This window comes from Typha latifolia, chromosome 4 (genome assembly GCF_019914945.1).
Source record: "Typha latifolia isolate L0001 chromosome 4, TyphaL0001v2, whole genome shotgun sequence".
In the NCBI taxonomy this organism is placed as follows: Eukaryota; Viridiplantae; Streptophyta; class Magnoliopsida; order Poales; family Typhaceae; genus Typha; species Typha latifolia.
Genome location: NC_133089.1, coordinates 14,731,934 through 14,756,971, shown reverse-complemented (window position 1 = coordinate 14,756,971; position 25,038 = coordinate 14,731,934). Strand labels below are relative to the sequence as shown.

Here is a 25,038-nt window from a genome sequence, read left to right as displayed (position 1 = left end):
AAATCACGATGGTGATGTATCAGTTTACACATTTCCAAGATGGTCGACAAGTTATTCGAGCTATGTATCAGAGATCAACGGTGAAACTAAAAGTTGTAATTTACCTCTTCATCTCAGCAGATATAGGAAAACATTTTAGAAAACTCACAAACAACATTCTAACACTAGTAATAGCATAAGTTTAATAGATCCAGACACGCAGATTCAAATTCATGATCTTGTGAGTCCAAAACCATGGAGAGCAGAAGAAGAAAACGAAGCAGCTGCACGAACCATGTCTTCAAGAGCGGACTAGAATATGAGGTTCTAGAGAGACCAGTGCATCACATGACCTGAGTGGTCGAATGCCCTACTCGAGCCATGATCCAGGTGAGATGGCCCATTTCCCTGCAGAGCTAACTCGAGCTCACCGGAAAACTGACCATTGCTGGCACCTGCAACCTCATCTATTCCCATATCATGCAGCATCTCATGGGAGCTATTCCTGCCTCCATGACCCCTGAGACCCCAGGGACTGGTCGCGTAATTACTCGGCATCACCGGATGAGCCATAGGAGCGCCTTCGAAACTGCTGCTTGCTGAGATTGTCGGAGGTCGGGTTCTGGTAGTGTTGTTATCCCATGGCTGAGTTGACAGAAGAGAGAGAGCACAGCCGGAGTCGGCGACTCCTGCAAGGCATTCACCCGGCGGAAGCTCTGAGGCGGAGAAGAGGGCACCTGCTGCAGAACCCTGCATGTATGGGTGGGCTCCATGTACCGAGACTGCACCAGGATGAGGGTCTAAGCCTTCCTGCCACTGGCTACCGGTCATCTGATCGCTAGGTCTGACAGTTGGCCAAATATCTCTCGCTGTAGTTGGAGGCGCCCTCGGGTAAGTGAAATCCATAAGAAAGCTTCTGAATCTGCTCGGCTCGCCTGTTAAATTGTATACTATGTAAGGAAATGAGATGAATCTCGGAGATATTAGAGATGTGTTTTACCATGGAATGTTGATGCCAGGCGACCATAGTGCGATGACAAAGGCCCAGAAGGTGGCTTCCTGCGTCTCTGGTTATGGCCAGCCAAACGTCTACGGCAGCTACGCTTCCCTTGGTCAAATTCAGGTAACTGATGAAACCTGTGGAAATACTCAGCCATGAAATAGTGTTTTTTGAGATTGGATAATCAAATTCATCATCTGGAACATACAACAGAAGGAATTTATTGGAACAACCATCAAAACTGATCTTTAGAAAGATGAAATTCATATATTACAATCTGTTATAACTAAAATGACCACACAAAAAAACAACTGTTCACACCCACAAGCAATGGTCATTCACAGTACGAATGGTGCTTGTAGGACCATAACAGAAGACATATTATGAACAAGGCAAACACCTTTATAATAACTGTTCTAGGCTTGCAAGATGATTAGCAAAAGCATATGCATGTAGGGTATTAAATGAATTAGCAAATAACCGTCTTCTAAATTGAGAAGAAAATCTATCTCACCTGGATAACTCTGAGAGATAGTGTATTGTACCTAAGTTCTATTTAGGAATAGAAAAGAAACTTACCCTGGAAAAGGGTCATCCCATGATTGTCCTTTTTTTGTGCTTTCTCCTCCTCTCATATGATGGGAGGGTACTTATAGGATGCAAGTTAAGAAACTTGTGCTCTCCAATTTTAGGCCATGAGGAACAATTCCTCATTCTTCTTTTCCTGTGATTTCTCCTTTCACATAATGGAAGCTACTTCCTTTTACATCATCATCATATCATCATGTCAATCTTTTCCCAACAATTGTGGTCAGGTACAGCACAACTAATTGATAAGAAGGCTCCAAGAACTAAATTTGCAACCAATTTCTAGCATTCAACCCCTCTAAATTCATTGTCAAATCCCTAAAGAATAAAAAACGAGGGACTTGATCCGCCCCCCACCAAAAAGTTGCCTACATCAGTCATCAGACTATTCACACACATGCAACCTAAGAGCAACCATCCAAAAATCCTCTAGCCAAAGAGCCTAGAGGATGGAGAAAAATGAAAATATTTGCTTTAGGAATTAGCTAGGGAGATATTTTAACAAAGGGGTATCATGGATTACGCCAATGCATGAAATAGTTCATCTCCATTAAGAAGTAATTGTCCTGCCAAAAACCTTATTAACAAAAGCTTTGCACTTACTTTTCTATAAATTCAGTTTGTTAGTGCTGTTTGGGAAATAGGATTCTACTTGACATAATTATATACTAATTAAGTTGAGAAAGGTAGCAAAAGAATCAGCAGAATACTGATGTTCTTCTAAGTGAACAAATAAAGCATAATTCCTCAGAAAGAAACTTTCAAAAGCATTTTATGATTAACAACAATTCCATCAGCATCGATATATGCCTAATACTAGCACTACAGGAATCAGATGCATAGAGATTCAAAAACACTGAGTGTTATCGATATAAATGTCACCAGTAACTTCAAATATCGAAGTCTATTGGCAACGACATCTTACTTTTCTTTTGCTTCAGAGCAAAGTAAAGTTCTAATAATGTCTTAAAAATCATCTTGAGATAGATCTTAAATATACATGAGTTGAGAAACTGTAAAGAAAATGTAGCAAGCCCTAAAACACATTAGAATTCACATAACGAAAAGATAGGAACTCTTTTCCAACATATAAAAAAAAATTAGTTAAGTTAATGATAGGAAAGATGCATTCCAGAAAAATAGAAGAAAAAGCTAAATCAGCATTTAAATAGAAGATCTAAGATAAAAGAAGAGCTGCCAAAGTGCAATTAGGGCTAATTGTGCAGTAAATCGTTAATCTAACAAATAGCAAGCCAAATGCCCTACCAAATGTACTACTGTTAGTATATCATAAGCATCCACCATACATAGCAAAAAGGGGGGGAAATTAAAGGTACATACTAGAAAAGGCAACAAATCTAATTACCCCAACACAAAAGCATGGACCAAGAAATGGAAGACAATAAATTGATGAATGGTGGAAGCCGAAGCTGACCTGCTGCACTGCTGACAAAACCTTTGCTCCAATCCTCCCACAATGACTTTGGGAGCCTTGGAGTGCATCCCACACACCTTATGCCTGCAGTAGTAAGCCTTGGCCCCTGTGAGATCCACCTTGCAACCCTCCACTTGGCACCTGGGTGGCTGCTGCCCACCTTGCACAACCCCCTTCCCCTTCTTCCCAGATGAGGTTGGAGCCTTGGAGGAGGAGGAGCTCCCCCACTGCCACCATCTTCAAAGTAGATCTTTTTCCCAAACTTTAGCCCATTAAGGGAGTCATTAGAGCCACAGGCCCCAGGGGCCTCCATAGAGCTTGAACCCATCTCCATTTCCAATCTCTACAGTCCATCCATGGCTTCTGGTGCAAAGGGTGGGGTGGGGGACAAAAAGGAAAGGAGGGTTCTGTAAAACAAGGGGAGGGGGAGGGGAAGGGGGAGGGGAGGGGAGGGCACTTTGGAGTAGTAAAAGGGAGGGCCTTTTGGGAGTCTCAACTGGCTGGGTCTTTCTGCCCTTAATGTAAAGACACATGCACCTGTCATCTGGGCCATGCCATCTTGGGGTCACAGTACTCTGCTCAAACTGTCAGAATATTCAGAGAAAAACTCATTAAAGGGTAGTGACATTGTTGAGAAGAAAAAAGAAAAAAAATCTATGCCAGTTTACATGTTGCTCTTTCTTTTTAAGCCACCACCACTGCTGTCCTTGAACAAAGTCTTACTAATTTATTTATAAAAGAGAACATGAGTTTTACTCCCTAATTTATTTATTAAAGCGTTATATGCCTCATTTTTTGAGAGATTTAGATTGTGGCTCGTGATGATAAAAAAGAAAAGAAAGAAATTTGCTTTCCTTCTCTTTGCCAAGTTCATTTCAGCAATTTAACGAAAAAAATTTCCAACTTTTAGATGTTTAAAGTATACATGAGTTCATGTTTACATACGAAAGACGGTAATTAGGACGTGAGCTTTTTTTAAAGGTGTTTGATGAGTGAGGGTGGCTCAAAAGTGGCTTTTGAAGGGATGGAGATAGTATTGGGAAAGTCGCTTTTGGAGGCAGAGATGTCTGTGCTCTTCTTTTGCTTTGACAAGATGATTTGTGTTCTAATCCCTTTTTCAAATGAGTTCCATTGAGGAGGGGAGAATCTCTTGGAATGAGCAATGGATTTGCAAAAGACTACTCTCATGGGGTTTTGGATTCTTGGACTTGTTTCTAAAATCAATTATGCCCACTGACCCTCCTTGGAGACTGAGAGCAAATCCAACAAAAACCAATGGCTGGGTTTTTCTTTTTTCTTTTCTTATGGTGAGGAAATTCCCAAACCTATCCCTGACCATCTCCCAAATCTCCATGATGGCTTCTGTAGATGAATGAGCTTTTATTATAGTACCTTTGGTACAACTCAAACTTAGCTTTTGGAAAGGAAGATCTTGGTTTAATGGTGCATTCCTTCTTTAAGCAAGGTGTTAGGAGTAGTACAAGGATTGGAACCATAAGCCTGGAGACAGTAAGCAAACAAACAAAGGATAAAAGAATAAGCCCAACAAGTACATGGAGCAAGATGGCAAGAGGGAATGAGAAGTGGCTAACTTATTTGAGTTGGTACACTTTGAAGGAAACTTCTTTATTAATGTCTCACATCTGGTTAACAGTTAAAACTACACTACAATTTTACTCTCCCAAAACTATATATATATACACACACACACAAACGTACTCCATCTCTGAAATGAACACAATATAGCTGAGTTTTTTTTTTTATGAGGAAAGCCCTGAATCTCTCCGGCCTCTTTGAAAGCTTTTCCTTAATAACCTTCTCTTTTTCCTACACTTGTAGTTCTTTCTGTCTCCTTATTCTAAATAAATATAACTGGATTACGCCCACTCTTCTCAATATATGTATACATACTTAATAGCAATGAGAATTATTTAAATTATTTCATCATCTCTGTTAAGTAGGTCTAAAGTTTAAAATATAGTTAACATTAATCTAGTTTTAAAACAAAAGGTCTTTTATTTTACCTCTTGGGTAGGCTCCATTTATTCCAACTCCAATCTACTAATCCTTTTTGCCGATAAGTACACAATTCCAAGGATTACACAGAGATGGGGGGGGTGTGGTGTCCATCAGAGCCTCAAATGTTCCCCAAAGCCAACGTACGGTCCACAGTTGGCCGGGCGAATAGATGAGCCCATCATGGCCGTGCATCCACAAAACAAGGAAGGATGAGAAAAAAGGTGACCGGCTAAAGGTGCTACTTTTTTTTTTTCTTTTTTTTTTCTCTCTCTCTCTCTCTCTCTTTGTTTTTCAAAAAGAGGCCTCTCTTTTCCTGCCAACTTTACCTGTTGATTGGAAAGGGCACCACTTAGAGCTGGGCCATTGTTTGCAATTTAGGCACAGTATGAGCTTTATCTACTTTAGCCCAACAAGGCCCACCGAGCAACTGCATCACAATGTGCCTCGTGATTCGCAGTTGTTCAACTTTTGATATGCATGATGGAGCGGTGTATAGCCCTCCAAAAGTTACTTATTTGCATGAATGCCCTTATATAACTTTTGATATGTTTCAGAACTCATTAAATAAGAAATAAGAATATTTTAACTCTTATATATATATATATATATAGCTCGATGAAATCTTAACGGTTTTCTTATTCTTAATACAAAAGAGCATACATACAAAACTAAACTGAGAAAAGAAAAGTGGAAAGCAAGAGAATGGATAAAGTGATATGTGCATGCCAAAGAGGCTTGAATCGAAATAGAGAGAGAATCACTGTCACAAAGCTTATGACAAAGAATTGCTTCAAAGGAAGCATCAATGCCTCCAAAAGTTTATGCAACACGAGGCATCTTCCTCTCAAGCATCTTTGAGTCTTTAACTTCCTATCACCACCAAATAACAAAAAAATTTGAAAAGAAATCTTATGGCAAACACAAAAATTTGGTAAACTAATGCATCCTTTAAATCAAGAGTAGACCTGTGATGGTTGGTAGTCTAAAATGTTATCCAAGCAATAATGGATGCAGATGTTTCTCAAAAGTAGATGGCAACTAGCAAAACAAATGAACTCTTTATTGCAACAAAAATTCCATGTTCACAACTCGGGAGGGAGCATTGAGAAGCTACAAGCCTACAATTAAGCAAAAGAATACAATAATGCTGGCTATAACTCTGTTGATGATCACAGATCAGTGCATTCAATCACCAGCTTCCTAATAGAATTCACCCTTAAAACAATAAGATTACTATAGAAGTGAAATGAACAAGGGAAAGAGAGCGAAAGAAGAGGATCTGAAAAATATAAAACACCGAGGACTAGTAAAAATCTCACTTGCACTCAACTCCTGCTTCAGCAGCTCGCCGAGGTTTGCTCTTTCGCCGGCTTCCATTTTGCCGAAAACCTTTAGGCCTAATCAAGTCATTATTGCTGGAACGGATTGCAGAAGAATTTTCTTCCAGGACAGAATCTGAATCTTCTTTCACTTGCGAATGCCTCTTCCTCTTCTTCCCGTTTACAACTGAGCTTTTGATCTCTTTGTTTGAGGCCTTCGGTTTGACATCGTCATCTTCTCCTTCAATTTTCTCACTCTCTTCTTCATCAATGTCATCCTTCAAAGGCTTTTGTGGCCTTCCCCTTCTCTTATATGCAGGTATTACTTCATCTCCGCCACTTCCAGGATCTTCATGACTCGCGACAATGGTCAATTTCTTTCCCTTTCCTCTACCTCTACCCATTAACTTTAAACCGACGATGGAAATGACTCAAACAATCATAGAAGCTGCAAAAGGAGTGAAATCAAATTTAGTCATCATTTGCTTACAAATATCAAACTGTTTTTAATCGTTTTTCGCGTGTATCTAGAGGGAAAAAAAACCGAAAGAATCAATCTCATCCCATATACCTGAAAAATGTTAAGATTTTCACTACAGAAATAGATTGAAATAAATAATTGATACTAAAAGGAAGACCATCAAATGGTCCTATCTCCCTCAGATCCTATTATATGCCAAAATTATTAGAACTTTCTACTTTATAAAACAAATATATGCAGAATGTATCATTTGGAATAGGGATTTTGGAGAAAAAAAAAACCTATATCCAGAAAGTAAGAAGCAGAGATAGATCAAGCATCCAATTTTCCATTTAAATTACCATAACTATTTTATAAATATATTGAGAATATAAAAGATAACATCGAGAGATTACAGAGATAAAACCAAGCATGTACTTTTTCTTTGGCATCTTTGCCAAAGAAAAAGTATAGTGGTCTAACGAAACCATTCTGTGGAGATTTCATCTATGGCCAGCAAAAAGTATGTGAATCATGTTATATTAGAAATCAAATAGGTAAACAAATAAAATCATGGCAATCTCCTTTGAAAAACCAAAATCATTTCTTTTCCATAAGAAAAGAAAGAAAATTGGTGTTTAAACCCAAAAGTTTCGACTTTTGAACATGGTGACATTTAAATCTATAGTGAAACCTCCACAACCAACATCTTAAGAAGCACGAAAATCCTGTATACGAACAATACAACAACAACAACAAAAACGAAAGAAAAAGACAATCTTTCTCGCATAAATGTAAAAGGAAAATAGGAAGAACATTAATCTAGAAAGAAACAAGTGCAAAAACTAACCATGTATGGAAAGATCATCTCTTTCGGTGGCTCAGGTGCACCATTCTTCCCATTCTGATGTGTTTAGGAAAAAAAAGAAGGCATAAAAAGATTAGATTTTCATGGTTGTGTAAGGAGGAAGTTGGGGATTTGATGAACCAAATAAGACTTTTTGGATGAACCAACCAAGACCCAGATCAGAAATGGGAGGAAGAGGTTTAGATTTTAATTACAATGGCATCTGAGCTCCAATAGAGGAGCAGGGCAGCGAGGGGAAAGGAAAGAGTATAGTCTGCATAGAGAAGAGATATTTCTCTAGTTTGTTAAACCAAAATATTCTTATCAAAATACCCCTATAGGAGCACAAATCCACGATCCAGTCCTTTGGTTTGAGATTCGAAACATGCGGCGCCACTATGTGGTAAATCGGCGATGGTGGTTGGTGAGGGCAAAATTGTAACTTCACTCCTATTTTTCCCTTCATTTATTATTTCGGATTTTAAATTTAGGTCCCTGGCTTCGCGACGCGCTCCCTCATGGTGCGCCAAATTTACGGAAACTACTACGACCGATCTTTTCCAGATAAATATGTTTAGAAATTTTATTATTGGTTGAGGACTAAAAAGACCTTTGGAAGGATTGGATATTTGGACGGGGACGCAAGGTGCAACGGGGACTTTGGTGCAGCCGCCCGCATACCGAATTTTATGCGTTACTTATGTCTTGAGGGCGACTTGCCATCCGCCCGTCAGGAGCAACGTGTGCGTCACTGCGCCCACCACCTGCCACCTTCTGTTTCCGCATACATTTTCGGTTGCGTTTGTTGTCATCCGGCCTCTTTGTGCGTCCCGGCGTATAAGAACCTTTATGCGTACTTGGGCTGGTATTTTCTTATTCAAAACTTGCTGACTAGACACAAATATAAACGCTCTAATATATCAATTAACACGAAGACTATAGGATCAATTTTAATTTTAAATAATTATTATAAAAAAATTATTCAATAATTAGGGTTGGCTTGTTCGACAGCTCAGTAGTATGATGACTCGGAGTAATGTCTCGACGAAGTTTAATTTAGAACAATAGTTCGATGATACATATAATTTAAAGTTTAAACTAAACGGCTTAATATATTAGTTAAAAATTTGAGGATGTCTTATGTGAACAACCCATACCAAGAGCCTTTATTGGAATTTGTCTAAAATATATGGTTAATAACTAATTAGTACGGCGATTATACGGATCAGATCACACTAAAAAAAGAGGACACTGTAGATTTGACCGTATGATATGCTGGATCGTGCACCTCAAATGAGCAACTATAATAGACTCCTTCTATTAAAAATTTGATATAATATGGTACAATTATTAAAAGATAGAGGTGTTTGATTAATTGATATCTTTGGAATTAGGTAGATATTTGTTGCACGAATGTCAAAGCAAGAGGAGCTAGCACGCTAAGTTGGCTAATTTTTCCCCAAGGAAGCCCCATTAGTCCTCAAATCTGGTCGTTTAATCATAACCTACAACTTTTCATTATTAGGTGTTGGTTTTCGAATGATACTATTCAAAATTTGAATCCGAATACACTTAATACGCTATTAGAGCCTTTAATCATGTGAGCACTCTCTAACTCTCTGGTTTCAATTCAATTGTAGTGGATAAAGCACAGCCAACCTCTCTTGGTTTCCCATTGCTGTTATTTATAAGGTTCACTTTAAACGATTTTGATTGAGTAATAGACTTTGTAACTATATTTTCCTCATGATTCATGAATAGCTTATCTGTACATGGACAAATAGTGTTGAAAGAATTAGGACCACAGGATGCCTCCAGTAGCCTATTCTTCCTCCTCTACACAAGTATAGAGCTCAAACTGGGCCAAGTACATGCAATTCTTCCTCTTCCAGGGCTAGCAGTAAGACCAGCCCAAACTGCTTCACTTCAGCATGACATAGAGGCATAATATTGAATGCAATATGCCTCACGGATTACGGAAAATACTACGCTAATTTTTTTTTTCTTTTAAATTATATGTATAGAAAAGATAGGCGTAGAGAATGCTGGGCTAGATTTGTCGAGAAAAATAATCTAAAATTTAGATAGAGAGTCAGGAAAGGGATGGATAAGGAAGGATAGGGTTATTCTCACAAGATATATATAAAATTTAATACGAGTATGGTTGGAAAGAGTGTGTGTATGGTGTTCACCTAATCCATGTTGGAAAGGATCCTAGAACTGAATACAAACAAGCACTCTTGGCCCTTTGGGTCTTGGCTCCTGCGACTTGCAAGTGCCGACAGTGTGACCCAAATTAATTTTTCTTGTTAGCAAGTAGTTGATCCTTGTCACAAATATTTTTTATTTTTTTTATGTTCTAATTCTTGTCACAGTACTTGCTGCATCACGTGACGGGATCTGACAGATTCTATCTACCAAGGCAAGCTACGCTGACACCGTTAAAGCAAAGTTTTCTTATTTTTATTTTTGTGGACCGGGTGGGATACGCCTCCTTTTAATATTATTTATCAAAATAGATTATATCTCAATATTATTAAGCCACAATAATTACAAAGAGTACTGCTCAACGTCGGTAGCCAAAAGAGTAATAGTTCTACCCGAGTTAGTAAGCCAGTTTTTAGACTTATTAGCTTCGCGGTAGATATGAGAAACAAAAAGGAACGAGTAAAATGAGAGTAATAACATGCAGTCGCCAACGATGGATAATTTACACCTAGGGTTGCTAAAATAAATGAGCAGCTCGGGCTCGGGCTCGACTAAAGCTTGAGTTCGGCTCGGCTCAGTTAGAGATGAGCCGAGCCTAAGCTAGAGCCGGCTTGCTCAAGCTTGGCTCGAAAGGCTCGGTATAAAAGGGGTGAGAAAACCCTAATTCCTAAATCCCATCTCCGCCTCCTCCTCTTCCTTCGACACCGTGCTCATCCTCCTCAATCTGCCGCGGTGCTGCCTTGTCCTCATTTGCTAAGTCGTCTCATCTTACCACACCCTACCCCATGCAGTATTCTCGGTTGATGTAGTTGTTGCTTCGACGGACCTCCTCAAAATTCTCACATGCATCCAGCCTTGCGATGTCTCCCCAGTAACAGCCCAAACTCACAATCCCTAATCCCAAGTTCCCAACCCACTCCCTCTCATTCATCCCCCCCATGGCGATGACGACATCCACCCCATCGTCCAAGATGCCCCTCCATGCCCTTGACTTCGAGATCGATGAGGTCTCCCTTGATCAACTCACTGGTCGCCTAAAGGTCACCAACCTCTATTATTAAGTAAGTAGGATATAAACTCTTCCCTGTTTTGTTCCCAGATAACCTCATCTTATCCGTGGATTAGTAAAGTTTGGGGATAAATCCTATCAACAGCTGTTCAAGGTGCTACACGGGATGGGGTAATATTGGCACTGATAGCAGAGGGTCTGATCCAATTCGCTTGGTGATTTTCTCATGTGAGCAAAGAAAGAGAAGTTTTATAGAAGAAGAGGGAGAGAGTAAAGAGAGATGGGTGGGTGGTAATAGCGATAGAGATGGCAGAAGAGTGATCAAAGAGAGAGAGAGAGAGAGAGAGAGAGAGAGAGAGAGAGAGAGAGAGATGGCAGAAGAGTTATTCAATTTCAGCATAGGTTGTGGCTCGATCTAGCTCGGTCCAGCTCGGCTTGAATGAGACTTCATAATAGGCTTATTTTAGGCTTTGGCTCAGCTCTGGCTCTGTTTGAGTTGAGCTGAGCCGAGTCTGAGCAGAATTCTAATGCTCGGCTCGAGTTGAGCTGAATCGAGCTTGAGCAATATTCTAGGGCTCAAAATTTTTTTCGACTCTAGCCTAAGTCGGAGCTAGCTCACTTAGGCTCGACTCATTTACACCTCTATATACACCAAGGTGCTAGATGAACCCCATTGACTATGTTGACCAAGAGCTGAGAGTTACTCTCGACTTGGAGATGAGATATCTGAAGCGAACGGACATAGATCAGAACCTCTCTAGGAGTGAAGGCTTCAATGGCGAGCAGAGAAGTGTAATGGTCGCAGCAACTGCCGACCATAATTAGAAAGCCTAGTGGGGAATGCAAAATAAAGCTCGCCCCACCAAACAAGCTCATTGGGATCTGAATAAGAACTGTCAGTGTTGAACTTGAGGAATTCGGGCGTTCGGGCGGGGGTGGTTCCCAACGAATGAAACAGATAAGAGTTGTTTGAGCTAGTGGGAGAGCTAGGATTTCGTAATGCTCATAAGCAAGCGAAATGGTACTTTTCCGGGTTAAGAAAAGTGATTATTTAACAAAACTGAATATGAGATTGTTCTTGTAGTTCTATATATTCCACATGAGGACACTTATTATTGTAAAAAAGCAAAGCACAGTTGAGGTCAGGCAGCAAATTGCTGTCGATGAATAAGTCTAAAATAGAATCTTTTAAGTAATAAGTTGAGAAGTGAGTCACTTGATAAATAAATTTGTGAGAAGACTACTGTAGTCAAAATACTCATATTTGGGGACCACGTAGGAGTTAGTTGAGTATTTTAATTCTGCCATCAATTTTGTCTTTCACGTATCTAATTCACTCTAATACTTAAATACAAATTCATGTAAATTTTGCCACATCGAATCTAGCTCAACGAAGCCGCTGATTTAGATCAACTTTTAAATATAAATTACTTTTCAATTTCTCGATTTCTATAGAAACTTGATAATTATTAAATCTTAGGAAAATTGTTTTTTTTATAAATAAGTCAATTTTCAATTCAACTACGAGTTACCGTCCAGTTTAACCGTATCTCTAAAATAAGTTGAGTTAGAAAATTAATTTATTGTTTAATTTAAATTTTAAGATATTTTATAAATTATACTATATATATTACTTATTCTGTGATTCATATTTATTTTTGATAATTTTATAACACTATCTCTTATTTTTTTATATTATAATTTTTGTTTAATATTTTAGCGTTATTTTAACGGATCAAATTACTAAGATACTGTCACTATTATTTTCCCCTTTTCGTCTAAATTATAAAATAAATAAAATATAGATCGTGATTTTTAAAACTGCCTAAATTTTAAGACTCACTTAGTCACTTTCTATACCCCTGTAACCATCCCTCCCTTCGCATCACTGCGACAGCTGCTTCAGGAAGTGAAGAAGAAGAAGAAGCCCAGAGCTTCGGTTACCGGTACCAACTCTGAACTCCCCGAGCCATTTTAAGCCCTGGCTTCTTATACTCATCGTCTTCCTATCTTCGATTTCTTGCCGACTTAAAGATTCCTGAGATTTCTCGAAGTTATCGAAATCCTCGAAGCCTCGTTTCCCGATTGGTTTTCCCGTCTTAGGAATCGCCTATTCATCGACCCTTGTGCGTGATTGAGATCGAAGTCCTAGTTTTCTCGTCGAATCTTGCTTTCCTGGAGCTGGATATTGTTATTATTACGATTATTTTTAAAAGAGGAGCGTTGCGATTGTTATCTCTTGCAGTTCTCTGTTTTGATACGACAATGTGGAGGCTTAAAATCGCGGAGGGCGGCAGCCCGTGGCTGAGGACCACGAACGGCCACGTGGGGAGGCAGGTGTGGGAGTTCGATCCGAATCTTGGCGCGGCCGAGGAGATCGCTGAGATCGAGAAGGCCCGCGAGGAATTCCGGGAGCATCGGTTCGAGATGAAGCACAGTGCCGATCTTATCATGCGGCTGCAGGTATATACATAAGCAGAAATTCTTTAGTTGTTTCATCTTTCATGATTGTTAGAGTAAAGCAGCTAAAGAATGAATTCTTTAGTGGATCATCGCGATTACATCACTGATTCACTTAGTAATGCCTTCACAGGTAGATTATGGACAGTGGAACTACAAATTTTAGAAGAAGAATATGATTTTGAGCACTGTCTAGTCATATTGGTCGGATTTGGTTGCCTCGCATAATGTAGAGTAACCAAGCAAGAAACTACTCCGATGGATTTTATATGTCTATCGACTTCTTTTCTTTATTGAAATAAACTACAAGATATTGGTGTTTCTAGGTTCAATTGACATTGTAAATTTAGTTGAAATCTTGCATAGGGATACACCAGGTATCTGCCTAGATACCTGATTGTACTTTTGTTTCCTTTTTGAGATAATATATTGCCTTCTATCTAAATAAAGGAGGATAGGGGCTTTTCCGTTTTTATCCAAAAAAAGGTTGTTATTTAACTATGCATAGTATCAGACTCACTGTAAGTATCTTGAGCCATCAAGCTATCAAAATCTTAACCCAACTCATACAGTATAAGGAACTTGGATAAAACCCATTAGAATTAGTGGAAAACTGCAGTTATTTTAACCGATTCTCTGGAAAGAGATTTTCTTATTTGACCATCTCAGCTTTTCCTTTTTGGAGCCCATGCACATTGGATGCGTATGACACTTGTTTTTATTGTGAAAATGAGACATAAATGCTGTAGCATTTACTTATCACAAGTTTATGTGCTAATTCTGTAGAAAATAGTCTCTTGCTTTCCAAGAATTAGTTTGCAGTAGTATGAAGTGCCAATGCTTCTGGAAGCTTATGGCCTTGTTTTGTAGGCAGGACATTGCATTTAATGAGTCTGTTCTTACGACCACTTCAAGGTGGCTGTTATAACTTTCAAACATGTTTGTAACCTCTGGGTAGACTAGAGAAAGAAAAAAGTTTCTCGCTGCATTTCAGGATTAGTCATTTACTATCTTTGAAGGTACAATCAATGGATCAAAAAGTTGTTAAAACTTTTTCCAAATTTAAACATGAAGTTTGTATTCACATAAATATATACATGTATAGGTATATATTATATACACACAAACGCACATAAAATATATAATTATATATAAGCTTGTTTTTATGTTTCTATGCCATCCCTTTTTCTTTGCTCCTATATGTTTATGTTTGGCACTTCAATTATCTTCATTTTATGTCAATGAATTGTATCTTTTATTTAGTCTGAAATCTCTTTGCTGCAGTTTGCAAGGGAGAATCCCCTAGATTTGAATCTCCCCAAAATCAAGCTAGAAGACCATGAAGATCTTACAGAGGAAGTTGTACTGACTTCACTAAGAAAAGCCATTAGCCGTTCTTCTACTCTTCAAGCACATGATGGACACTGGCCTGGGGATTATGGAGGCCCTATGTTTCTTATGCCTGGCTTGGTATTTCCTAACATCCTTAGTAGAATTGATACTTAGTGGATTGAATTATGTCGATTTATAGAAATTAGCTGCCTGGTGAATAAGTGGCATTACTATCTAATTTTTTAGGATGCAATTGGGACTCATCTTGCATCACTCCCAAGCCATAAATTCATGACTTTTGGTTAATTAGTTGTACATTACATGGTAACATGTGTTCCATTTAGCTTGCTGAATCGTTTAATGACATGTGAGGCATCCTAGACTCCTAGTGCTACCATTTCGTTAGTTCTCACTTTAATGACATGTGAGGCATCCCAGACTCCTAGTGCTACCATTTCATAAGTATGAAAACTACCGCTTAATTTGTTGTTCATCTGGGTTGCAGATAATATGTTTGTCTGTTACGGGAGCACTAAACACCATATTATCGACAGAACACCAGCAAGAGATTCGCCGTTATCTTTACAATCATCAGGCAAGGATATCTAATTCTTATTTAATCCTTCTAATTAATCTGAATGGACCAACTCAACTTTTCAGAATATAGAATCAAACACAACATTTTCTTCCTGACTTCAAGAAGATCTGAAGAATGAAACCTAATAGAAGTTTCATTACTACAGAACAGAGATGGCGGTTGGGGATTGCACATTGAGGGTCCAAGCACCATGTTTGGTTCAGTTTTGACATATGTCACACTGAGATTGCTTGGTGAGAGAGCAGATGGTGGAGATGGGGCAATGGAGAAAGCACGAAATTGGATTTTAGAACATGGTAGTGCAACTGCAATAACATCGTGGGGCAAGATGTGGCTCTCTGTAAGAAGCCAGTTTTCATTCATTCAAGTTGAGAAGTCAGCGGTTCTAACTTCAAAGAGTAGAAACTAATTTCTATGTGCTTAATTGCTTTCAGGTGCTTGGAGTTTTTGACTGGTCTGGTAACAATCCATTGCCCCCAGAAATATGGTTACTCCCATATTCTCTCCCCATTCATCCAGGTTGTTGTAATGCTTACACTCTCTGTCCTTTCAAATGGTCAGTTTTAGAAATGAATAAGTATATGTCTTACCTCCATTTCTAGAAAGAGAAGGCAATAATGAAAAGGTTCTTCTGTTGACAACCTCTTTTGTTTAATTATTGTTCAAATGTATATGCTGTAGAGCTTTCTCGTAATTGCTTGTAGAAGTAAGAGTTATAACCTCTTTGAGTCCTGATGTGATCCTTCAGTGCCTCTGATAACTTATTACTTCATTGTGAAATTGTTCCATATGCTTGATTGATGGTCTTTTGATGGGTATAGTCCATTAAAAGGATACAGTACATTGACTGACATTTTGGTAGTTTCCTCAACTATCAAGCTAGCTCTTTTCCTAGTTGTATTATTTTTATGATTATATTTAAAAATGTCTAAGGACCAATAAGTTCCTCGAAGTACATATCTATCTGAATTCTGACATAAGTTAATGGCCTCATTCCTTTTACTTCTTGATAATACACATTCTTAAACTAAGAAGTTTCACACTTACACAGGTTCTTTTCAACTATTAAGATGTAAACTACCACATACAGATTACTTAAATTATTGTTAAATTATACTTCTCCTGACATTTGGACCATGTCTAACTGCAATTCTTAAATCATAACTTGCTTGATACCTTTTTCCTTCAAGTAAATTTAGTCTCTTCCTTTTTCTTGTCTCACAGGACGTATGTGGTGTCACTGCCGGATGGTTTATTTGCCAATGTCTTACATATATGGAAAGAGGTTTGTTGGTCCAATTACATCATTGGTACAATCACTAAGAAAGGAGCTATATACTCTTCCCTATCATCAGATTGATTGGAACAAGGCTCGGAATGAGTGTGCAAAGGTCTGTTGGATTTATGCTTCTTGCTCTTGTTTTCTTGCGAAGGTTCAGACTATCTTGAATACATTTTCCTCTCAATCTTTGCATCTGTTATATGGTGTTGTTAACATTCATCATTCTTTCAAAAGGCATGTTTCATCCCTTTAATTATATGAGAAATTTCACTTCTATTAACTTGACCATGCATTATTTGGGTTCTTTAGAGAAGTAGTTGATCATTGTGTAAGCTTCTGTTAAAGTTTATGAATCCAGTAGTTCCATGATCTGCTTGACTTACAATTGAAATAGGGGCAAGTACCTACCTCTATTCTACTAACTGAAAGCAATATTTGATCATATTAATATTTTTTGTTGCTTTCTTGAATATAATATCCAATATTATTCACATTAGAAAGCTAATCTGGATGGTAATAAGGGTTAATGCCTGACCAATTACAAGCAATGTAGCCTTTTGCTGAACAGAATCCATATTTTGGTGACCTCTATACCCCTCCACCCCCCTTCCACAATCCATCTTCTTCCCCATAAATTGAAGGATTTCTTTAGCTATCAGCATCCTCTTGAAATATTTTTGTCTCCTTGGAGACAGTAACATGCCAGGTTGCCTTATTGATGGTGTAAATTTTCTGTTAGGTTTTAATAGAGCATGGCTAATCTCCTTGGTAATTTCGTATTTAGATCTCTAACATATTCTTGGTTGACTTAACTTTCTTTTAGTTTGTCTGGTAAGCAAACTGAAGATGATCTTTCACATGGCATATAGTATAGCTTTCTTAATCGCATAACTGTGAAATATTGCAATGCAGAGAACCAGTAAAAGAGGTGTATATCAATTAACTAATATTCTTTTTCTTCTTTTTTGAGAAAAGAAGGGAAAATTTAGTTAGGATTTCATTAAGACAATGAAACTAAGAGTAGATTAATTGAACTTTCCTTAATGTTATGTTGGTGCAGGAAGATCTGTACTATCCACACCCACTGATACAAGATATTCTTTGGGCTTCACTTCACAAGTTTGTCGAGCCAGTTCTAATGCACTGGCCAGGCAGTAAATTAAGAAAGAGAGCTCTGGATACTGCCATTCAACATATTCATTATGAAGATGAGAATACTAGATATATTTGCATTGGTCCAGTTAACAAGGTAAGAACTGAAGCTAGTCTATGATTCTTTCTTTTTCTAGGGGTAACTTGATCACACTATCTTATTTCTATTTATTAATTGGTCTCTGCTACAACACGATCATATCTGGCTTCTCAAGTAGTTTAAATCATTTATCTGCCAGCTAGCTTGTAAGATATTTGATGCTTGCAGGTACTTAATATGCTTTCCTGCTGGATTGAAGATCCGAATTCAGAAGCATTTAAATTGCACCTTCCAAGAATCTTTGATTACCTATGGCTTGCAGAAGATGGCATGAAAATGCAGGTCCTGCATAATATTCAATGCTCTCTTTCTTCTACTAGTTTTATTAGATCTTTCTTACTGAATGCCCTTATTGGGGTTCCACTGTAATAATGTCCTTCATTACTTTCACCATTGCCTACTATTTAATAATGTCCATTTTCTTAAAATCATTTTTCAAGGATATAGATATAATGTCATCTAGTAAAATGCAGGGATATAATGGGAGCCAACTGTGGGACACAGCTTTTATGGTTCAAGCAATTCAGTCAACTAACCTTCTCGACGAGTATGGTCCTGTTCTTAAGCGGGCCCATGAATACATAAAGAATACACAGGTCTCATTTCCATTCCTGGGAAGCCTTTTTCTACTGCATCTGTTACGATTTCACCAATACTCTATTGCATAAATCAATAGGTTCTTGAAAACTGTACTGGCGATCTCAGTTTCTGGTACCGTCACATATCAAAAGGTGCATGGCCCTTTTCTACAGCGGATCATGGATGGCCTATATCAGATTGTACTGCAGAAGGACTTAAGGTTGTTTTAATATAAGTTACTTAAAGTTAAGGTTATTAATGGCTGATACCATTATGTTTTGAGCAGGCTACCTTATCGTTGTCAAAGATTTCTCCAGAAATTGTTGGTAAACCATTAGATGGAAGACGATTCTATGATGCTGTCAATGTCATTTTATCTCTGATGGTAACACTTGCATGGATTTGATTTATATGCATTATATAAGGCATTTCACAATGAAAAAAAATGAATGTTTCTTAATAATATACAAGTAAAACCAAAGAGCAGTGAATCTGCTATAGGTTTCTTGGCCTTTTTAACTAGAAGACCAAATTGTTGTCCTTTAATATTTATTGTCCAAAATGACCAAATGCCACTTGCATTAAAGGGATCTGTATTATCAGATAGTTGAAGTTTTGGTTGACCTGTTATTATGTCTCTTAGAAAGGTCTAGGACTATGTGCACATCCAACTGTTCTATATATAGGCATCCTGTAGACCTGCATACTGATAAGCATATAACATCCTCTAGAAACTGTCCCTGCAATACTATTACGGGATGAGCAATCCATCTATTAAATGATTAACTTTCAGGCAATATCATGGGATTAATGTTATCTGATGGATACCTTAAATGCCTGCATTTTCTCAGTCGGACCCTGTGCATTCCATCTATTTCCATATCAATATTATGCACTAAATGAGGCCACTCCTTCTTAGGTCTAAAGAAGCCTCAAAATCAAATGGTTCCTTATTATCTTGTTATTAGGTGATAATATGTGAAGGCACAAAGACTAACCAGAGAAGCCTTTTCTCATTATGGTACAGTGGAGTCCAAAGAATAGCCTGCTGACTGCATTCTCATATAGCGAGACCTCGCACTTATGATTTTAGCTTGAACCAGCCTGCCATGCTGCCACTATTCCGATTTTTAGATAGTAAATATTGAATTTTCAGCATTCACAAGTTCTTTCTACTTTCTAGGTAGTTTTGATGTACTATATCTGTTTGCTTAATATTGCAGGAGAAATCATTTGTATTTGATCTTATTACTATTTCTATGTAGAACAAAGATGGTGGCTTCGCAACATATGAACTTACGAGATCTTATGCCTGGATGGAGGTATGTATATGTATTCAGATTTCCTTTTTGCTGCTTGTTCCTTGGGTCTTTTGGGGCTTCTTCAAACTAGAAAGTTTATTCTAATATACTATTAGCTGCAAAGCGATGCTAATAGCTGGAAAGTGTGTGGTTGTATAGAAAATTTAATATTGAAACTAGAATCCATAGACTCATGATATTTTAATGAAGAAAATAAGATAATTTATGCGGATCCTAGAATGGCTTTCTTCTACATTTATACTTGGTCATATTTACCACACACCTTAAAGTTAGATCTCTAAAATGGAGATAATGATTTAAAACATGTCAGATAGCCAACTTGATGGTCCATCTATTGTTCATAATCTACATAACTAAAACTGACTAGGGTAAAATCATATAGTTTGGAGACCATCGCTCATGCATCAAATAGCCTGAAGAATGGAGGGAACATAAAGTTCCCCTGTCCAAATATATACTTTGGCACACAAACTGAAGGATCCACATAGATCAACATGATTAATGCTGGTGAAAAACACAACAAAACCAATGTCTGCGACAATCATTTGGGGCAACACAATCAGTACTGGAAGTTTGGATATACAGTTAAGAAGAATAATAGAAAATTAGAAATTAGAAGAGAGTGATAGATTAGCAGACTTGCTCTGAAGCTAGGAATACATAGGTGCCACTCCCATCTCATGCCTCTCATGCAAGAAAAGAAACAAAATGTTGTAATCGTGCTTCATTATTGAATTTCAACTGCACCATTTCTTTCACCTTTTCATAGCATTCATAATTAGGTTGCTAATCAAGGAATGAAGAAGTAAAAAGGAAGATAAAATTTAAGTTGTCACAGTTTTATTCATTATCTTCTTTTTCTTTGAAACATGTTATATCTAATCAATTCTTTTAGAATCATTTTGATAAATGGTCTTTTCCATGAATCTCTGCAGCTATGTGAAATCTGGTCCTTATTTGCTTGAGATGCTAAGATTCTAAATTATAATTTTCTCCTTTTCACTCTAGATCCTAAATCCATGCCATCATACCTAAACCATTACATATTTCTACCTCCTCTTCTACTATAGATAATAAGGGCTGTACAAATTCATTCTGGTGCTTTCAATCATCTGTTCAGTGGGACCTACTGTATAGGTTCTATTTCTGGGATGGGCCAGTTGAAGTGCAGTAGAAACTCGTCCAGACACTAGACTTGAATATTAGCCTGACCCAGTTCATTAGACTTGAAAGATCTGAACCAACTGTTGATAAACGAACTGTGTGAGCCAGGTTGGTGTGCTGGGTGTCTTATGTTCATGTTTAAATTAGATAAAAGATCCAGTTGTAGGTTGATGGCTTGGGAAATTTATTTGTGTAAGAGAAATCCAATTTGCTTTGATGGGGTTACTGAACTCACTGTTGAGCTTGTATTCAAAGGTCACCCTTCACTTTCTCTTTGGATCAGTGCTTCTTGAGATAGATACACAAGGATAAGGAAAAACAAACATCATATGCTATTAACATACACTTCATTGATAAAATGTGATCTTTACATTATTTTGTCTTGTAAAATTTTGGAATATCTGCTGACATGCTTCTGTTAGTTATTCAGCTTATCAATCCAGCTGAAACTTTTGGGGACATTGTCATTGATTACCCGTAAGATACTATCACTCAGTTATTGTAGGCCATCTTTGTTTTCTGCTGTTTTCTTTGTAGATAGCATTTTTAACATTATAAGGTTCATCCACAGATATGTTGAATGTACTTCAGCCGCAATTCAAGCATTGGCATCATTCAAAAAGTTATATCCTGGACACCGCAGAGAAGAAATAGAAAATTGCATCACAAAAGCAGCTCGTTTCATTGAAAGTATTCAAGAGCATAATGGTTCATGGTTTGTCCATAATATCTCTTCCTAGTGAAAGTTCCAACCTACAACAGCATAACTGGTCATAGATGGTTATCTGCTCTGAACAAGAATATAGATGCCTCACTTTTATTGACAGTACCGCCATAGTGATTGTGGTTTCATAGGATCAGAACTGATCTTCTAAAACTATTTTTCCAACAGGTATGGCTCCTGGGCAGTTTGCTTCACCTATGGTATGTGGTTTGGAGTGAAGGGATTAATTGCTGCTGGAAGGACTTATAAGAACAGCCCTTGCATCCAGAAAGCATGTGATTTTTTGTTGTCAAAGCAACTGCCTTCAGGTGGTTGGGGGGAGAGCTATCTTTCATGTCAAGATAAGGCAAAATTCTTACCCCTTCACTGGTTGTATAATATCAGTCACTTGTGTTGTTGGTTATACTTTTTCCTGTTGAAGTAATCCATTGAATGCCCCTGAAATGAATAAAACTCTTCCAATGGAAATCTACCTGCATTTAATGGTGCACCTATCCTGCATTTAGGTTGTAACCAGGTCACATGATTCGAATATGTCGTCTAGACTTGTATGATAAATAATTGACTTTTTGTAAGACTTGTATAAGAACAATATTTGTACTTTAGATGCTGTTATAATTGAACTTTGATGTCAGATAAGCATGGGTATGTAACTATTATTATTAATCAATAGTAATCACATGCTCTCAATGCAGCCAATTGATGCAACTGAGTGAAATTAGTTAGATTTGCAATTTTTTAAAGGTTTTCTGTTCTATCTCTTCAATTCACACATAAATGGTTAAGCCAAACTGAATGCTTTTTACATAACCACTTGATGCAAACTGAGGACATTACTAGGACTGGTAATTTGTGAAGATCGTGCCTGCTCTTTCTCTTGCCCAATCTTACACTAAGCACTTTGATGGCATTGCTAATATGGAGGGCTGGACACAAATGAGGCCTGGATATCCATTTATTGGCAATGTTTACGTATGATAGTAGCACTATGATTGTTTTTCTAGTCAATGCCCATCTCTTTTACATAGTTTTGTGTTCATACAATTGTCTTAGTTTTGAACTGGTTCTTCTTACAAGGATAAACTAGTCCATGTCTCTTGAATTAACAAACTTAATGATCCCCCATATCATTTTATTTTAATGTGCAGACATACTATTTAATAATTAAAACAATTTTGGTTTTCTGTTCATCATCCAAATGATTATTACTCTTTCAATTTTACTGGAGTTAAACTAAGAGGTTCATTTTATTATAGCTAAAGTTTGTCAATAGATGCATGTTGCTCTTCTACACTTTTTTTAAATCATAGTTCTTAATACTTTTTCTTCTCTTCTAAATAGGTGTATACCAATCTTGAGGGAAATAAATCTCATGCTGTCAACACTGCATGGGCCATGTTAGCTCTAATCGATGCTGGGCAGGTTTGTTCAATATTGACTGCTGATATTTCTTACTATTGATACACTATAATCATTCCCATTTTATCATCCTCCTTGTATGCTGTGGTACCATTACCAGTCAATGTATACATGCCAAGCCATAGGCTTAAGAAAATCCCATAGACCTGTAGGAGCCTAGTATCCATAGCGCTCGTCCTACTATTGCCCAGAATATCAGAGAGAGATATGACAACCCCAATATCACAGACGCACAACCATGTCAAGAGTCAAGAGGGAGCACACATTCATCATCTTTCAGATGCTTTGTGATGCATGAGAGGTATCTTTCATTCTTTCTAATCAGTGGAAGTGGTACTGCTGTTTCTGGAGCAGGCTGAGAGAGATCCAAAGCCTTTGCACCGAGCCGCCAAAGTGTTGATTAATTTGCAAATGGAAGATGGGGAGTTTCCTCAACAAGTAAGTTTTTGCTTACATGATCTGCATTCAAGTTATGATGATTTGCTGCAATACATGATACTAGAATTCTCAAAGCCCGATTTATGCTCACGGAAGTTATCATTAGGATTTTGTCCATAATATGTAATTCATAAAATTCTGAAGAAAAATAATATACTGCAATATTAGAACCTTAAATTACTTTGGCTTAAGCTCCTCATCATCTATAAATCTATTGTTAATTGAAAATAAAACCCCAATAAAGAAGTCGATATATTCATTTAACATTTATCCATCTACTACCATTTTCTTATCCATGATGATCTTGATTTGTGTACTGGCAAGCATTATGAAAGGTAAGCTTGATAGGATGTGCTATGTTAAAGCTGTTAAAAGGAACTCAATTTCATGTAATGTAGTGGGAACTTCTGCTATGCCTCTGCAGTTATGAGATTAAAAAAATATGAGCACCGTACGCCGTTATACCCTATCCTTTATTCTAATGCTCGCTTTCTTATATGTTGAACATGTCATGGCAGGAAATTATGGGAGTCTTCAACAGAAACTGCATGATTAGCTATTCCCAATACCGGAACATATTTCCTATATGGGCGCTAGGAGAATTTCGTTGCCGCGTCTTGCTTCAAAGCAATTGAGACTGATGATCATTGACACATAGAATGCTGATCATTTTGCCACAGTCAAGCCCCTTCGATTAGAGACGTTGATCCTATTTAAGAGAACTTTTGTATAATTTATCTAATAGTTTAGGGAACACCTATCACATATTTGCATGAGTTGTAAGGTCTCACGGTCTGGTAGATGTGGCCATGTTCTGGCATATTGCAAGTACCAATCTTTGTGGCTTTTATCAGCAGTCAGCCTTGATAAATTCCCAGCATACATGGGAATCGTACCTATTGTTTAACGAGCCGCTGTTACTTTATTTCACTTTCGAGTTTTTGCCGATCTCTTACTTTCAAAATTTGTGACCTTTATACTATGGTCTATAAATTATTTATCAAACGACCATAATTATTATCATGTAATTAGTTATGCAGATATTTTTTTTATATAAAAGTAAACGGTTTTCTGTGAAAACGATCTATAAAATCGCTTTCTTAATCAATGATTTCTATTATTTTAGGAAAACTTTATTTTTACGACAACAGCATATTTTAATCAAAATTTTCTCTTTTAAGATATGTATATTATATAAATTGTGGTCTCAAAAAAATGATTTATTATATCACTTTTCAAAGCAACGAGTTACTTTACATAGCAATACTTGTAGTAGTTCAGTACATAATTTGAAGAAGAATAGAGCGGTCAAAACCTCTCCACTTTTCTCATTTTGTATTGCGACAGCTGATCGATTGTTTTCGTCGCAGTTGACTCGTGAGTGGCTTTTCTTTATTTTTTGGCGTACATTGCTGGGACTTGCAAGGAACGAGCGGCGGCCCGGAGAGGCAACGGTTATAGAATATAATTCGTACTCATCCACCGGAATCTGCCATCAGGGAGGGATCCCTCTCCAAACGCCTACTTATAGCTCTCACATTGAACCGCCTCCAACAAGACCAGCTTCGTGACGTCCGCCGGGATCATCCCGTAGACCCGGTTGT

The 25,038-nt window shown here is 37.6% G+C and overlaps 3 protein-coding genes across 4 annotated transcripts; 1 reads left to right on the top strand and 2 right to left on the bottom strand.

Moving 5' to 3' along the window:
* Positions 1-81: 81 nt before the first annotated feature.
* Positions 82-3,439, bottom strand: LOC140787264 (squamosa promoter-binding-like protein 17). Its single transcript, XM_073136087.1, is given in 4 exon segments — positions 82-914; positions 980-1,116; positions 3,003-3,225; positions 3,228-3,439. Coding segments are annotated over 4 exon segments (1,077 nt in total). The 5' UTR covers positions 3,337-3,439; the 3' UTR covers positions 82-306.
* A 2,621-nt stretch (positions 3,440-6,060) lies between these two features.
* LOC140787523 (uncharacterized) lies at positions 6,061-7,898 on the bottom strand. The gene is made up of 2 exons (XM_073136485.1): positions 7,651-7,898; positions 6,061-6,788 (listed from the first exon to the last, which is right to left on the bottom strand). Exon 2 carries the CDS (start codon positions 6,742-6,744, stop codon positions 6,337-6,339), a length of 408 nt encoding a protein of 135 aa, XP_072992586.1. The 5' UTR covers positions 6,745-6,788; positions 7,651-7,898; the 3' UTR covers positions 6,061-6,336.
* A 4,807-nt stretch (positions 7,899-12,705) lies between these two features.
* On the top strand, positions 12,706-24,364 carry LOC140786518 (cycloartenol synthase-like). Of its 2 annotated transcripts, none has more exons than XM_073135003.1 (19): positions 12,706-12,810; positions 13,110-13,327; positions 14,609-14,794; positions 15,162-15,251; positions 15,400-15,594; positions 15,689-15,773; positions 16,479-16,645; positions 17,597-17,785; positions 17,957-18,070; positions 18,262-18,384; positions 18,465-18,587; positions 18,654-18,752; positions 19,633-19,689; positions 21,284-21,330; positions 21,425-21,568; positions 21,746-21,923; positions 22,919-22,999; positions 23,351-23,434; positions 23,953-24,364. In XM_073135003.1, exons 2-19 carry the CDS (start codon positions 13,130-13,132, stop codon positions 24,067-24,069), a joined length of 2,277 nt encoding a protein of 758 aa, XP_072991104.1. In that variant the 5' UTR covers positions 12,706-12,810; positions 13,110-13,129; the 3' UTR covers positions 24,070-24,364. The 2 variants fall into 2 exon arrangements, with proteins under 2 accessions (XP_072991104.1, XP_072991105.1); XM_073135004.1 differs by lacking the exon at positions 12,706-12,810 and adding an exon at positions 12,850-12,990.
* The last annotated feature ends 674 nt before the right edge of the window (positions 24,365-25,038 follow it).

Bases quoted from the DNA above. Each gene is read 5' to 3' on its own strand.
- LOC140787523 (XM_073136485.1), bottom strand. From the start codon at position 6,744: ATGGGTAGAGGTAGAGGAAAGGGAAAGAAATTGACCATTGTCGCGAGT.
- LOC140786518 (XM_073135003.1), top strand. From the start codon at position 13,130: ATGTGGAGGCTTAAAATCGCGGAGGGCGGCAGCCCGTGGCTGAGGACC. The intron at 13,328-14,608 runs GTATATACATAA...TCTTTGCTGCAG, and splicing joins ATCTTATCATGCGGCTGCAG to TTTGCAAGGGAGAATCCCCT. The intron at 18,071-18,261 runs GTCCTGCATAAT...AGTAAAATGCAG, and splicing joins AAGATGGCATGAAAATGCAG to GGATATAATGGGAGCCAACT.